The sequence below is a fragment of the Gopherus flavomarginatus genome, chromosome 3 (genome assembly GCF_025201925.1).
Source record: "Gopherus flavomarginatus isolate rGopFla2 chromosome 3, rGopFla2.mat.asm, whole genome shotgun sequence".
NCBI classification, from domain to species: domain Eukaryota; kingdom Metazoa; phylum Chordata; order Testudines; family Testudinidae; genus Gopherus; species Gopherus flavomarginatus.
In genome coordinates, this window is record NC_066619.1 from 50228337 (window position 1) to 50245762 (window position 17426).

The following is a 17426-nucleotide window of genomic DNA, read 5'->3' on the forward strand; positions in this document are numbered from 1 at the left end:
TCCCCCTTAACTGTCTCTTTTCCAAGCTGAAAAGTCCCAGTCTTTTTAATCTCTCCTCATATGGAACCTGTTCCTTACCCAATTCTAATATTTTTTTGAGATGAGGTAACCGGAACTGCACACAGTATTCAAGGTGTGGGCATACCATGGATTTATATGACAATATAATATTTACTATCGTATTTCCTATCCCTTTCTTAGAGGTTCCTAACATGGTTAGCTTTTATGACTGTCACTGCACCTTGAGTGGATGGAGACTATTTGCAATGACTCTAAGATCTCCTTCTTGAGTCATAGTTGGGATTATGTTTGCCAATGGCCCTTACTTTGCATTTATCAACACCGAATTTCATCTGTCATTTTGTTGCCTAGTCAACCAGTTTAGTGAGAGTCCTTTGTAACGCCTTGCAGTCTACTTGAGTAATTTTGTGTCAGCTGCAAACTTTGCCACCTCACTATTTACCCCTTTTCCCAGACTATTTATGAATATGTTGAACAGCACTGGTCCCCGTCCCTGGGGGACACCACTATTTACCTTTCTCCATTCTGAAAACTGATAATTCATTCCTACCTGTTGTCGCCTGTCTTTTAATCAAGTACTGGTCCATGAGAGGACCTTCAATTTTATCCCATGACCTGCAATTTAACATGGCATTAAAAAAGAAAATAGCTCAATGTTTCTGGTTTATGAGTCTGCCTTGGAGGAATTCTGATATAGCAGATTTTTTCCTAACATTTCTGAGAACAGTTTCATAAATACTCAGATGCATCTCAAACCTCTTGGAAACATGCAGCCTTTTTCATTTAATAATATTTGACTCAGTGTTTTTTTCCTGGTTAATAGATCAAAACACCAGGTTTATTATGCCTCTTGTGTTCCACTTGATAAGCAGAAATGTCTTATCTACCTCACGTGTCCTACTGTTTGCCAAAATCTAAATTATTATTTAGCACTAGTGTGAGCAATCTAATGTATTTAGATAATGACATACCTAAGAGCTTGCTTTTCAGGAATAAGCATGTTAGAACAGCACAAATCCAGTTTAGAGTAGTTGGAGCAATACATGGGCATTCACTTAAAATGAGGAAGGTCAGACAGGCTGGATTTCCAGGGATTCTGATCTCTGTTATATAGTTTGTATGCAGGGTTCTACTTCAGTGGAGTTACTTCCGATTTACATCTGACATCAGAATCAGGCTTTTGCTTTCAAGCATAACAGGAATGCTGATTGTTAAAAGTGATGCACTTAGCTTTGGGGCAATGGTTGGAAAGGAGGAAGTGTTCTGATTTATTGATAACAGAACTTAGTTGACTGTTTTGGAAGGAAATCCCATGTAGGTCTTGTTCAAAGGTAATGGATGCGATAGGGGAACCTAAGAGGGCTGGAAATCACCAGTTGGAAGGAATGTTCTCAGAGCTAATGCTTCTTCCCTCCTGTGTTAAGGATATGTGCTAGAAGTCTGGAATATATTGGTATACACATTCCCTACGTCAGTTAGAACTGGTGAAGACTAAAGATACAGAAAGGAGCAGTGTCAACCATTTGTATATCTTCTAAACAGAATAAGCAAAAATTAAACCCGCTTATTGGTTTCCTTGTGTGATAATGAAAAAATAGCTTATACAAAAACATTATCTTCAGAAGTCTAGAAGAACATTTATGGAACTGTTTGCTTTAAGGAAAACATGAAATATTGTATCTTCTTTGCTAGCTTTTGTGTGCACTAATTTGGAAAATGTTTTGAGAGAGACATTTTAATTGCTTAATAAATGCTTTATATTATTATGACTTCATAAGTCAGTAGCCTTCTATGTTTTTCTTTTTTCCTGATTTCTGCCCCTTGTATCCTTCTCTCATCTTACTTTCAAAATTAATTAGGACTGGCTTTGAAGGCTCAGATGCTCATTGCATTTAGCAATTTTCTTTAGAAGTCCACTCAAATATACATTTAAAATCCACTAGGGTCAGATTATTCTTGTAACATTCATTACTAGGAATGGATTAGCCAATATTGCTAGTATCTGTAAAACTCAAAACCATATCTCTTTGTTGAACTCCCTTTTCTATCAAAACACACTTCTTGTTTTGTCCAGAGAACAGTTTCACAGCAGATGGTAGAGACATTTATTAATTCTTTTAAATAATGAGCAAATCAAGTAATATATTCCAACCAACGAGATACTATGGCACAAGACTACCCCTGTATTAAGCATTTGGAATTTTGAGTATTGTTGATTATTGTAAGTATAAACAGCATAAATCATCTTGTAAATTATATATTACATGTTTATTATGGGTGCAATTTTTTTTGGAAAATTTACATTTTATGAAAAATCAGAAGTATTTACAATTTTGGTAAGAAATTTGTATTGTTCTAATTTACACTCCAGAGTATTAATATTTCATACAAACCTCACATCCTTTAGAACTGTGTTCAAAAATTCATTTTCTCAATAGGAGGCAGCTACAAAGGTTATCGCTGTATACACAAGCAAGAACCAGCTTGCTACATACATTTCTCATCAAATATATTTTTTTTTACACTGTTGATGGATTTCTCTACAAAAAGTCTATATAAATTTGTATGGCTTCAAAATTGTAACCTGTACCCATTATAAATGTATGTTTTATCACCTGGTATGAATGCCAGTTTAAATTGTTGGAACTTAACTACTTCATTAATTTAGAAATTAATACTTGATTAAAAATGGAGAGTAAAATAATTCTTGGATTTCAATAATAAAATATCAGGTTAAACACACAGTTTGATTGCAAAGCAAATTACAAATAAGATTCCAGTAAAAGACTGTACCATTTTAAATGCCAATTACAATAAGAATTAGATATTCTAGTTATGTTCATTATTCAGGAAAGAGTAATATTTTAGCAAATTAAGAGCCATATGTACTGCTCCAGTCAAATTTAATTCAGGTTTGTTATAACAAGAAATACATATAAAAAGTACATACTGTACTGTATATTGTTTAACAATGGACTTTTTTGTCTGTAGTGTGTAACATGAATCAGAACTTACATAAGTGTTCTGAAAATTCATCTGTGTAAAGCTTAGCAGTCCAATTTGTTAGTGGTTTTACCTGAATTATTACACAAACAAAACAATTTATTATTGCTTCCAGTATATAATCTGAATAGACACTGTTATTCAGAATTATAATATACAGTTCCCATTTGCAGGTTATTAAATTATTCTGCCCCAAAACATTTGATTTCTGCACTTAATAAGGACTTGTTTAACAATAGCACAATACATAACAGATTTTTGAAGTTACTAACCAGTTTTAAGAAATACTACCAATGTGTCACTTCAGATAACTTCCCTATATTTTGCATATGGCAAATAGATTAGGTGACAATACAAACATACAAAGTGGTAGTTTTTCAGTGAAGCTTAAATTAATAATGCAAATGACAGCACTTTTCTTGCTGCTACCAAAAATATACCTTTCTAAAATGGTATTCCTCACAAAGCACAACATTTACATTCATATCGCAAGTCCATAAAGCACTTAAATCTTCAACAATTTAGTAGTCAGAGTGAAGGGAAATGCTACATTTGTTTTAAAAATTAGCCTGTTTTTATCATTCTTTATGCATCTTCAGAACACACACATCTTTGGTGAGATTAAAGTTGAAACTTTGACACAGAGTTTTTCTGTAACTATATTAAAGTCTTGCGCTATTCATTTCCCTCTACAATGGCTGCATTTATTGCAATTACCCCATAAGGAAGTAATCCAGTATTTTAAACGTTTTACAAAGCAACCTCCAGTTATTGTAAATATACTTTCTAAATTCCACTCAAAGGAATTTTATGAAGTTCTATGCATTACATACACCATAGTATGGAAGAGCCAGACTGAGAAAGGAAGTGAGGCACATCAACAACAAATTGGACAGGCAGTTTAAAAAAAGGCACAAGTGTTATGTAATCCATATAAAAATAAATTAAGTCTACAGAGCATTAATTCAAACTATCACAACTCCCATAAAATTTACTAACAGCAGAGGTAAGCATTTCTGCTGTCTTTTGCAATTTTTAACACATTGCACTTAAGAAAAAAAATTAAATCTTACATATAAAACAATTTACACTTTAATATATGGTACATGGGAATCACATACTTTTTGTGTACATCTCTTTCTAACAACTGATTTTATAGCACATTAATGTAACATAAGTGGGCGGAGAGATTATCTTTGCCTCTGTTTGCTTTGCACAATGGCAATTAAGGAAACAGAAAACTTACCTATGAATATTATTTATACAAAGCTAAAATATTTTGTGCTTGCTCTCCTACTTTAAGTTTAATGTTTACAGTATAATATAGTGTCATACATTTTCAATATAGCTAATGGTTAGTATTTTGACTTAGTTCATATAAATTTATTAAAATCTGAATAATCAAGTTTCCTAAAGATTGCAGTTGATCATTTACAAACAGTGTTGAAGTTCACTTCAGTGCTATTATAAAGTAATAACATTTTTTTCCCCAAAATGACTTCTTTAAAAAAGTGCATTTTTTTTATTTTGTAAAACAGGTCAAAGTTTAAAAAAAGTAATGCATGTTAAAATAGTGTTTTGAAAGGTAGAGAAAATAGAGTTAGCTTCTTGTACTCCTTTGATTCAATGATTTCCACAGGTTCATCAGCAATCTGCCATATATCGTCCTGAAAAAATATAAATAACCTCTTGCAATTATAATACTTACAGTAATTATGTTTTACAATAAACAAGACCACAAAACATTAGTTAAAGGAAAGTTTCAGTATTTTCTGGAAACAGTGTTTTCCTTTTCATCTATAGTAAGCACCAATAACTACTTCCATTATGCATTGCATAAGTACTCCATGCTTATATACCAGATAATTAGTAGACAAAGTATAAAAATGCTCCATACAGATAATTAGAAGAGTCAGAGTTACATTAGTAAAATCATGTTAGTTCAAAAATATAAAAATCTCAATTTCTTACCAGTGGCAAATCTCTTCTTAACTAGGGAAAGCCGGTAGCCAGTGCCTACTAGCTCTACATCTACACCTGAAAGGGTGCTTCCTTCACTAATGAATTGTACTGCAAGTGTAGCTGGTTTACTGGGTCCTTCTAAAAGATCAAATTTTGCCCTCAGGGATCCAGAACCTATAAAAATGACGACAAAATTAAATGGATTGAGATTATAAAATAAAACTCTCTCACAAAACACAATAGGCAGTGCACTAATATAAAGATCTCTAATTTCTGAGTGTAGAGGAATATATATACATACACATTTCCATAACAAATCACAGCATTGGTCTATTTGCCCACTATTCTGATTAAGGCAGAGACCAATATATAAGGATGCTTCAGAGAAAGGCAGCACATAATCTACATAGCTTTATTTGGACAAAAATTTTCTTCCTGAGCTTCAGGTGATCAATCACCTGACATGTATTTGAGCCTCCTATAATAACTGTTTAAGCTTGTTGATCTGCAAATGTTGCTAATCATATAGAATCATAGAAATACAGGCTGGTATGGACATTGATAGGTTATCAAGTCCAAGTAAACCAAGACCATCTATGACAGGTGTTTGTCCAGATTCTTCTTAAAAACCTCCAATGACAGGATTACACAATAATACAATAGAGGGATTATACTGTCATAATTGTGTATACAAATTTACCCTAGCTGTAAACTCAACTGTGAAAAGTGGGTAAAGGTTCATAAAATATCACAGTAAACTACAATAACACCTGTCAATGGGGAAAAGTGCAAAAGGGAGATAGAAAAACAGAATTAGTCCACACAAAAAGACCTACTTTTTATAACCAAAGGACTGTGTTAAATTCATGCCTGGTAAATAAGTGTGGATCCAAACATCAGACGATCAAAATTAGTGTGTCAGAAATTAGGCCTAATGAGTGGACAAAATAATGAGAGGATGGGCTATTCCACTCATCATTCCCTTCTGGGGCACTTAAAGAGAGAAAAAAAAACGTTGAGAAAATTAGCAACCCCCCCCCCCCCCACAAACAGCTGTCTGCCAACAACTGTTGCAGCAAGCTTTACCATTCTAGCTGCCCCCATCCACGTTCTCCTCTGACTTCAGAATCCAGTGCGACACCACTGTGCCTTCATCATCCTAATCCTAAGGCTTGGTCTACACTACAGATTTATGTTGGTATGACTATGTCACTTGGGTGCGGAAAATCCACATCCCTGAGCAATGCAGTCATACCAAATTAGCGCTGTTTACACCAGGAGTTATGTTGACAGGAGGGTTTCTCTTGGGGAAGTGAAGTACCTACGCTGATGGGAGAACCTTTCCTGTTAGTGTACTAGCATCTTCACTAAGTGCTGCATTGGTGCTGGTGCAGCGCTGTGTGTGTAGATAATCCCTAAGAGATGTCCTGACCAGACTGTGCCACAAGAGGCACCCAGATGATATCACCTCCTCCAGGAGCTCTGGCTCAATCTCAAATAATACCTAGGATGTGAGACTTGGTCTGACCACACACAATCCCTTTCCTTACCTATCTTATTGCTTCTCTTTCTTCTCTCTCGTTTTTCCTTCTGTTTATAGGAGTCTGGCTTAGCCACTCAAGACTGTATATTTTGCAACACTGCTGTAAGCCTCTAACCAGAAAGATAGCTAAAAGCAATGCTCTAAACCAGGGGTTCTCAAACTGGGGGTCAGGACCCCTCAGGGGGTCGCGAGGTTATGACCTGGGGAGTCGTGAGCTATCAGCCTCCACTCCAAAGCCTGCTTTGCCTCCAGCATTTATAATGGTGTTAAATATATTAAAAAATGGTTTTAATTTATATGGGGGGGGGGAGGTCACACTCAGAGGCTTGCTGTGTGAAAGGGCTCACCAGCACAAAAGTTTTGAGAACCCCTGCTCTAAACAACCCCATGCTGATACAAGTTTGTCTGGTTTTGGAGTGGCTGATAAGATCTTGTGTTATGCCTGTGTTTCTCCAGCAACCAGGCTGCAAGTAAAAGTAAACACCAGAGACAGAAGCTGGGTTTTCTACCTGTGCTGCTCTTTTCTCTCCCCTTTTGTGTGTTTGTCTTCTTTTGTCTTCTAGGAAACAGGATTGGACTTTAACAGCAGCAACAATAACAACAGCTCCAACTCATCTCAACTAATCTTTTTTTTTCCTCCCCCAAAGGACAATTATTGCTATATAAGGGACTGTGAAACAAGGGGATTTTTCCTTCTTAATCTACAAGGAAAGGAAACAAGGGATACTGTGAAAGTGAAAGCCTTACTGAACACTCTACATTTAAAATGCTTTAATTGATTTTCCTTCTTTTTCTGTATCTTTAATAAAAGATTTAAAAGGATTTTTAATGGTGTTTGCCATGGTACTACGTAGACTGAGGAATCTGTTTACCCAAACCCTGAACCTTGTGTAAAATTGTTCAATGTTTGGCAGTTTCAGCGTCTCATTAACACCTCTGGGTCCAATTATTTCATTCTAAATTAATACAACAGTTCCTTTAAAGCACACTTCATCAGCTGATCTCAAAGCGCTTTACAAAGGAAGTAAGTATCTAAATCTAATCAGTGTTTGTCTCAATGGCCTGGGTGCACCTACACTGGCAAAACTTGTAAACATTTTCTGGGCCAGTGGAGCTCCATTGGAAAATGCTGTAATGTAGATAAGGGAACTGTGCCACTTCACAAACACGCTTATATATTTTTCTAGTGTAGACAAGGCCACTGGGACAGTGAATTCTCATGTTCAATATACAGTGAATAAATATTTATTTCCTTTTAGTTCTAAAGAAGCGTTCCCTTGTTTTCATATTACAGAATAGGAGGAAAAAGGAGCACTCAATTACTTCTACTAGTCCCATCAAAATTAAATAAGTCTCCCTTTTGGAAGTTAATTATTCCTAGTCCACATATTTTCTCTTTGAAGTCAACAGGAGCTGAAAATCTTATTGGGCTTGATGCAGGTATTACTGGCCTGTGTTATACAGAAGGTCATGCCATCTTATCCCAACTGTACTTCTTCTGGCCTTAAAAGCAATTCCCACCTCTGCCACGGACTCTGACACATACTTGGCAAGTCAATTTATATGCACTTTCCCATAACAGTACCCACCTTTGCAAAGTACTTTTAAATCTGATGAAAAACATATTCTATTTTTCATGTGTACGTTTGCTGACTCAGCTGCTACGAACTACCTGACCACTGGCCAGATCCTTGCAGCTGCACAGCCAACAGGGAGTTTGGCCACAAGAAACTGCAACATGTTCTAACACATTAAACACTGGACAGAGCAAAGAACTCCAGCATTTTATTCTGGTATTAGAAATCTCTCTCTGTATGGCCTTGGTCGAGCTACTTAACTTTTGTGTCTTAGTTTCCACTATCTGTAAAACTGGGATAATACAATTTTTTCCTACCTCATAAGTGGTGTGACCAATAGTTAATATTTATCAACTGCTATGTAGCAAGTCCTAAATATTATTATTTATATAGAAAGACAAAGGGGTAAGAATGTGGGAAGACAATGGAATACAGATGTCAGCATGACAAAGTTGAAGAAACATCAGAACAGGAGCAATGGGTATTGAGACAATGGCATATGGGACAGAGCAAGGAAAAGGTGAACAGACTATGAGGTAAGTATGAATGAAAATGAGAGGTAGATTGACTCATGCTATGGCATCTTTTCTCCCTCCTTAGTATCTAAGCGGTGATGCTTATATGCCATATATATTGGCACCTTAGAATTAGATGACAGGAGATACTGCTTTAGAAAGTAAGTGGACAGAAAGAAGAGCGAGAAAAAAACCATCGGCAAAAATGAGAAAAAAAAAACAGTTACCTTTCCGTAACTGGTATTCGAGATATGTTGTTCATGCCCATTCCACAATAGGTGTGGGTGCTCGCCCCGTGCACCAGTGCCGTAGGTTTTCCCCTTAGCAGTAGCCATAGGGGAGCACCCCTAGCGACCCCTGGAGTGGTGCTGCTATGGCATGGTATAAGAGGTGCTGCGCGCTCCTCCCACTCTCAGTTCCTTCTTGCTAGACACCTCCAACAGAGGGGAAGGAGGGCAGGATGTGGAATGGACATGAGCAACACATCTCGAAGAACACCAGTTACGGAAAGGTAACTGTCTTTTCTTCTTCAAGTGATTGCTCATGTGTATTCCACAACAGGTGATTCCAAGCTTTATCTGTCGGAGGTGGGTAGGCATTCACAGACAGTTGGGACGGAGCACTGCCTTGCCGAACATGGCGTCCTCCCTGGTTTGGGAGACCATCTCATAATGCGAGGTAAACGTGTGAACCGATGACCATGTGGCAGCCCTACAAATGTCCTGAATAGGGATGTGGGCCAGAAAGGCAGCTGATGAGGCTTGCCCCCTACTTGAGTGCGCCCTCACAATTTTGGCAAGGAAACTCCCACTAGGTTGTAACAAGTATGGATATACAAGGTGATCCAGTTGGAGAGCCGCTGAGTGGAGACTGGCTGGCCTTTCATGCTTTCAGCCATGGCGAACAACAGTTTGGAAGATCTCCTGAACAGTTTTGTATGTTCCAGGTAAAAAGCCATAGCCCATCTCATATCCAGCATGTGGAGGCGGTGCTCCTCACTAGACGCCTGGGGTTTGGGACAGAGCACTGGCAGGAAAAATGTCCTGGCCCATATGATAGGCAGAGACCACCTTGGGGAGGAATGAAGGGTGTGGGCAGAGCTGGACCGTATCCTTATGGAACACCGTGTACGGGGGTTCAGCGGTCAGGGCCCAGAGCTCTGAGACCCATCTAGCAGACATGATCACCACCAGAAAGGCTACTTTCCATGAGAGGTGTGACTGGGAGTATGTAGCAAGCGGCTCACGTGGAGGTCTAGTTAGCCTGGCCAGCACCAGGTTCAGGTCCCACTGGGGAACTGGGGAGCCTAACATACGGAAAAAGGTGGTCTAAGCCCTTAAGGAATTGACTGGTCATGGCATAAGAGAATATTGTGTGGCCCTGCACTGGCAGATGGAAGGCCATTATGGCTGCCAGATGCACCTTGACTGATGAGAGTGCTAGGCCCTGGGCTCTAAGATGAAGGAGATAGTCTAGTATAAGCTGGATCGGAGCAGCCACTGGTGAGACACCCTGATCAGGGGCCCACCGATTTTTTATAAGGGGGCTCGTATCTGGAGTGGGTGCCTGACTGGGAGCCTGCTGCGGTTTGGTAGAGACTGAGGGTCTTTAATGTTGTATGGGAATCCTTCAGATGGTGTAACTTCACATCTGTCCTGCAAACAGGACCTTGCCATCGAACGGAAGGTCCTGGAAGGAGTTCTATGCCTTGCTGGATAATCCAGACAGCAGGAGCCATGACGCTCTCCTCATAGAATATTAGGGTTGGAAGGGACCTCAGGAGGTCATCTAGTCCAACCCCCTGCTCAAAGCAGGACCAATCCCCTGACAGATTTTTGCCCCAAATCCCTAAATGGCCTCCTCAAGGATTGAACTCACAACCCTGGGTTTAGCAGGCCAATGCTCAAACCACTGAGCTATCGCTTCCTCACACAGAGGCTGTGGACCTTGCAGCCATATCCGCAGTGTCTTAGGCTGCCTGAAGGGCCGCCCTGATGGCAGCCGTGCCCTCCTCAACCAGAGCCTTAAACTCCTTATCACACTCCTGGAGGGCGTCTGCAAATCTGGGCAGTGAGCCCCACAAACTAAAGTCATATCTACCCAGCAGGGCTTGATGGTTTGCCGCCCACAGTTGGAAGCTTGAGAACGAATAAATCTTTCTACCAAATAAATCTAGTCTAGAGTCCTTATTCTTACGAGTAGGAGTGGGTTGACCTTGATGCTCCCTATGGTTGACTGCCTCGACCACCGGAGAGTTGGGGGTGGGGTGGGTATACAGATATTCATGCCCCTTGGTGGGCACGAAATACTTGTGCCCCTTGGTGGGAACGTTCTGATATTCATGCCCCTTGGTGGGAACGTTCTGCCCTCTTAGAGATAGTGGGCAAGGAAGCCGGGACTTGCCACAGGGTCTTTGAGATCTTTGCCACCCCTTCATGGTGTGGGAGAGCCACCCTGGCCAGTGCTGAAGCCAGGAGAACATTGAAGAGGGAATCTGAGGGTTCCTCCACCTCCACATCTTGTAGGTTGAGGCTTGATGCCACCCTTTTCAACAGTTCCCGGTGGGCTTTCGTGTCCTCCTGCGGGACGGGAGGAGGGGCCGTGATCGTCTCATCGGGGTAGGCTGATGGAGGTGCAGTGCTCTGCGTCCCCACCTATGCCGCAGGTCCCACCACTTGGTCCCCTTCTAAGTGCGGGACTGGGGATGAGTGCTCCGCTGACCCTTTTCTGGGAGGCCGAGAGAGGGAGGCTGATGGTCATTCCGAGGCTCCGGCCACCGAGCAAGCCACCACTGGGACCATAGCGCTGGCCAAGGAGCCCGATGGCACTACACCTGCTGTGGCACCGTCACAGCGGACTGACTCACCTGGTCCACCAACTGTTGACTTTGAAGGGAGGCCAGGCTTGCATATGATCTACCACTGTCCTGGGACTGGGATGAGTGACGGCGTCAGGACTGGTGCTGAATACGAGATCGCGATCCCTGTGTGGAGGAGCGAGAGTACCATCTTTAGCGGCTGCTCCGTGAATGGCTCCGATGGGTGGATCCGCGACTTCGGGGTGCCAGTGACTGATGTCTGGGGCTGTGGGAGTGGTGCCGTGGCGGGGACCTTGAATGGGCTGAAGAGTGGCAGTGGCGTTGACGTCTGTACTGCAAGGGGCTATGATAGCTTCTTGGAGATAATGACCTCCGGTGCTGTCTGTCCTGGTCTTGGCAGGGCACGCTCTCATTGTGAGGTCTGCGTTCCCTCAAGATGGAGTGGTGCCTTGAACCCCTCCTGCTTTGGCACCCAGCCAGACAACTTGTTGGGGGTTGACGGAGACTAGTGCGGGCCGTGCATGGGACGGTCACTGTGCTGATGATGGCGTCGGGAATCTTCCCTCAGCCGTGAACGGTACCATTCAGGCAGCGACTATGGGGGTCCGAGTGGCAGCTTGCCTCTGGACCGGGGAGCTGTTGACGGCGGTGCAACCAGTACCAGTAGAGACAATGTCTTGAGCTGCCTGCAGGGCCTCCGGTGTGGAGGGCACCCGAATGTGGCCACTGGCATCCAGGGAGGTTGGCTCGGAGTGGGCTGGGCTACTCCACTCAACTTGAGTCGGAGGTCGCGAGGCCGATGGGGATCGAGAGCTGCCCGGTGCGGGTCTAGTCTCTCCCCTAGCTTTGCTCCAGTGCCTTGGCAGAGGAGACCTCTTCTTAGCCTTTTTAGACGGAGAGCAGTGCTGACCGGTGGAGGGCACCACTGGGTTGCCGTGCAGTGAAGCCACAGTGCTGACTCGGAGCGGTGCAGCGGTGTTGGAGTCAGGGCTGAATCCATCAAAATGGCTCGGAGCCATATGTACCGCTCCTTCTTGGTCTGAGGTTTGAAGGATCTGCAAATTTTGCAGCAGTCACTGAGATGGGTTTTCCCCAGACAGTGTAAACAGTCCACGGGTGGGTCACTCACAGGCATAGGCTGTTTGCAAGTGTTGCACGACAAAGCCTGGGGCGCCGGGCATGCCCTGACCCGGGTGCATTTAACTTTGGTAACTAAACTTTTTTTTTTTTTTTTTTTTAGTAACTACAGGTACTACTAACTAACAAAGTCCAAAGAGGGAAAGATACAGCAGAGCTGTAGCAAAGCACCTTTACGGGCAGCAAGAAGGAACTGAGGGTTGGGGGAGCATGCAGCACCACTCCAGGGGTTGCTAGGGGCGCTCTCCTATGGGGATTGCTAAGGGAAAAACTTCCAGCACCAGTGCACATGGTGAGCATGCACACCTATTGTGGAATGCACATGAGCAATCACTTGAAGAAGAATATTTGGAAATGGACAGAATGTGTCAGACATGGATAGAAAATCTAATAAAAATGGATGGACTGAGCAAGCAACAAAAGAGAACTTCTAGACTACCAATTTCAGCGTATTCTTTTGACTCTCTATTGCTGATTCATGCTCCTGTCTCAGGTTAATAAAATTGTAAGTTACATAAAATGCAGAATGTGATCTTTAATTAATATTTATCCAGCTATTGTACACTTTCTGCTTAGTTCAACAATTAAACTATGCAAAAATGGCATTAAAAATTAATTTTCCTTGAACAGCTATTCACTTTCATATGGTACTGAAACAGGCAAAACTTGGCATGTACTGTACATTTTCTCATCCATGGCAATGATTAGTCATTAGAACTGCTAGATACTCTGAAGTAGTTTCCCCATTTCTTCTCCAATAGCTGCTTCATTAACAACATTTTGTGCTCCCAATTAACAATAAAATAATCAACTAACCTAAGATTTTAAGATTATATTTATTCAAAAACAACCCATTTATAATCTCAAAGAATTTAGGTGTTGTTTTTTAATAAGCATTTCAGGAGAATTAGGAAGTAGCATCTGAGAACAGTTTCAGTTTCTTCTGTGTTATTTGCTAAGTGCTGACAACATTCTTGGTGCTTTATAAGACAAAAAATGAACACTTCCTATTCTGAGCAGTTTTAAATCAGACAGATAGACAGAGAGAGAGAGAGCGCGCGCGCAGGATTGTTTGCTAGAAGCTGGGAATGGGCGACGGGATGGATCTCTTGATGATAACCTGTTCTGTTCATTCCCTCTAGGGCACCTGGCATTGGCCACGGACGAAAGACAGGATGCTGGGCTAGATAGACCTTTGGTCTGACCCAGTATGGCAGTTCTTATGACATACTGGGATTTCCAGGAGAAGTAAGGTAGAGTGTTTTTTATTTATTTTGGCTGATAACTCATCTTTTGGGCTGTATAAAGAGAGTTTTCAGGGTGAATTTGAATGAGGTGGTGGCAGCTTGAGATGAGAGGGCAACCCAGGAATTGAAGATAGCATGCAAAAAGGTGCAGACACCAGAGTGGGAAAAATAAAACAAAAGAAAATGATAAAAATGTATTTCTTCTAATTAAATAAATTATTTCTATATAATAAAATTATCAGCAAAACCCACTCAGACTTACCTCCATTCTCTGATTTTTCTGAAATACCAGATATTTTCCAAAAAGCTTTCATCTGTTCTGCATTCCTAAAAGAGAAAGCTAGTTACTCACCAATAACAAAGTTTTAGAATATATTCCTGCCCTAGATCCTTTAACCTGGTGACCTTGGAAAACAGTTAGCCCTAAGAAGGGACCCTTGTACTAAACTCGATACAGACAGAGGTTATACAAAGGCATCCCTTCCCCCCACCCCCCTGCTCTCCCAGATTCAGCTGTCTGAAAAAAGTCTACAAAGAGGCACAGGTTGAAGTGGATAAGTGTGGCTCTGGAGGCAGTATATTTAGATAAATTACTGAAAAGTAATCTCATTTTCTCATGCATAAAATTACCTTCCCACAGATAATCTCTGAAAAGAGGTTAAGCAACTAGCTGAAGAAGGTGGAGGAGGGACTGTAAAACAGTTTGCCCAAAGCCGACATTAGAACTAGCTTCAGCATCCAAAACACATACCGACCTATATGTAGATACAAGAGCTGACCAAAGGCTGACAATTCCATTTTGTGACAACTTTTGAGGTTTTGAAATTATATCCTGTTGGTTAGGGTACTGGCCTGGTACACAGGAGAAAGGTTCAAGTCCCTTCCCTGCCTGATTCAGAATGAAGTTTTTAATTCCAGATCACCTGTGATGGGGATGTATACCCCACACAAGCAACAAAGGATTAATGTAGACCTGAGGCGCAGTTATGCTACTTGGCTGCACCAGGAGGATGGGTCAGACCAAATTAAAGATGAGTCCCAGCTGTGAGAAGAACTGGGTGGGTAGTATGAAATGAGAAAGTCTGGAGCAGAAGGGGGGCTGCAGGCAGAGAAGGAGGAACTCTGCAATCACTCCAGGACTAGACAGTGGAGAGACCAGGAAGGTCAAGGAGGAAACTCGGGGAAGAGTTGGCCCTGGGATCCTTTACTGAGTTGCAAAGGCTGACAAGAGGTCAGGAGAGACATGGAGCAGCCACCAGGCTGGTGCAGGCTCTGGCAGTGAGCCCTAATAAAAGGGCAGGATCTGGACTTTCAGAGGTAGGAGGTGTTCAGCTGAGTAACTAAGGAAAATGTAAGAGAGTGAAAGGGCAAGCCTGAGGAGGGCAGAAATTGGGTTAAGTGGCACTTCTGGTGTGGGATTAATGGGGGGAGGGAGCTGGGGCTGAGAGTCCTGACTTTAAAGAGGCCAGCTGACAGACTTAGTAGGAAGAAGTCCAGGAAGATGGCAGCATGGAGTCTGGCACAGTGAACCTTGATTTCCTGTCCTGGGGTCCCTAGACTGGAACTCAGCATAGTGGGAAGGCCTGGGCTCCCCCAGCAGCCAGTGGTGAGGTGCTGTAAAGCCCTGGAGAAGGGGATATGGACTACTGGAAGCCCTGAGAAAAGACTGACTACTGAGCCCAGAATTGTTGTGGCAGACCAGCCAGAGAGACTGGACAACTGTGTTATTGTTACACTGGGAGGCATGGGACTAAACATGTCCTGGTCAAAGGGCTGAGTCAGGAGAATCAGCAGACTGCAGAGCTGCTAGAGGAGGAGAGTCTGCTATGCCACACCCAACTGTGGAGGTGGGTGGCTCCAGCATTGAGTCCATTCTTCTACAGCCCCAGATCAGGGACTTGTACCTGGGTCTTCTGCATTCCAGGCCCCCAACTACCTAGCCAGATTCTCTCTCCTCCTTTCTTTACCCAAACATCTTCCCAACAAAGGTTCTGTGGAAACCAATACACCTTCATGAAACATTCTATCTTTGCAAAGTATTCTGACCAGCTCTAGGAAATACTCTGCACATCTCAGAGATTAAAGCATTATTCAGGCAGGCTGCAAAAGCTGCCATAGTCTTAGTGGAATAATTTAATAATCGTTTGGCAACTGTACCCCCAATTGAGAATAGCAGGCCTGAACAACAAGAAAGATTCATTTTGTCAGCTTCTTCACTTAAAATGATTCTTCTATAGTACTTCCTCAAAGCACAATATTAAAAAATGGATTAATTCCAGAAAGACTGGAAACTATCCAGATAACACCACAGCACTTGCACCACATCTGTTTGTTAAGGCAAGGTTCAGATTAAAAAAACCAGACAGCTAGCTTTCAGAAAGAACCCTGAAACACGAAGCATAACAATCTTGTCTTTATGAAAAATTCTTCCGTTCTCTGCGTTTTGCTACCACAATGAAAAGCAGCAAACATATGTCAAATTTAAGGATTTAAGTAATATGATTTTATATTATATTTACTAAAGCTAGTTCAATTTTTTTAAGCATTTGAATTAAAAACAATTTGGATAAACTTCAACAAAACTGAAAAATTTACCCTGTTTTTTCTATTGACTATAGGATTGGTCAAAATATTTTGACTTTAGTTTTCTTTATTCAGAAAAATCAAGAAAAAATTCCAATTTTTCTCAATTCCTCCCCAATTCCTGTTTTTGAGCAATGCTAGCATTTCCCTTTATTTTTTCCTGATGAATGCCATTTGTAACTGTTACAGTTCTTTGTTTTCACTTCACTTGTTTTCACTTCCTGATATTAATAGCCCCTCTACCCAAACTCTGCCTCATCTCCATTTATAGGTGTTCTGAAGAAAACAAACTTTATTTGAAAAGTATCAGGGGGTAGTTGTGTTAGTCTGTATCCAAAAAAACAATAAGGAGTCCGGTGGCACCTTAAAGACTAACAGATTTATTCAGCATAAACTTTTGTGGGTAAAAAAAAGACCCATTTCTTCAGATGCATGGAGTGAAAATTACAGATGCAGGTATTATTATACTGACACATGAAGAGAAGGGAGTTACCTACAAGTGGAGAACGAGTGTTGACAGGGTCAATTCAATCAGGGTGGATGTAGTCCTCTCCCAATAATTAATGAGGAGGTGTCAATGCCAAGAGAGGGAAAATTGCTTTTGTAGTGAGCCAGCCACCCCCAGTCCCTATTCAAGCCCAATTTAATGGTGTTAAATTTGCAAATGATTTCAGTTCTGCAGTTTCTCTCTGAAGTTTTTTTGTTCAAGTATGGCTACTTTTAAATCTGCTATAGAATGTCCAGGGAGATCGACGTGTTCTCCTACTGGCTTTTGTATGTTACCATCCCTGATGTCTGATTTTTGTCCATTTATTCTTTTATGTAGAGACTGTCTGGTTTGGCCAATGTACACGGCAGAGGGGCATTGCTGGCACATGATGGCATATATCACATTAGTTGATGTGCACGTGAATGAGTCCCTGATGGTGTGGCTGATGTGGTTGGATTCTATGATGGTGTCAGTAGAATAGACACGAGGATAGAGTAGGCAACGAGGTTTGTTACAGGGATTGGTTCCTG

At 41.5% G+C, this 17426-nt stretch overlaps 1 protein-coding gene across 5 annotated transcripts in view; it reads right to left on the minus strand.

The window, feature by feature from the left end:
- Positions 1 to 2267: 2267 nt before the first annotated feature.
- The window catches only part of FCHO2 (FCH and mu domain containing endocytic adaptor 2), a 228201-nt gene continuing 213042 nt past the window's right edge, over positions 2268 to 17426 (minus strand). For all 5 annotated transcript variants that reach the window (XM_050945258.1, XM_050945259.1, XM_050945257.1 and 2 more), the window contains 3 exons: positions 14086 to 14150; positions 4996 to 5160; positions 2268 to 4691 (listed from right to left, as the gene is read on the minus strand). In XM_050945258.1, coding sequence (XP_050801215.1) covers positions 4669 to 4691; positions 4996 to 5160; positions 14086 to 14150 — 253 coding nt within the window. In that variant the 3' untranslated portion in view covers positions 2268 to 4668. The remainder of the gene's footprint in view (positions 4692 to 4995; positions 5161 to 14085; positions 14151 to 17426) is intronic.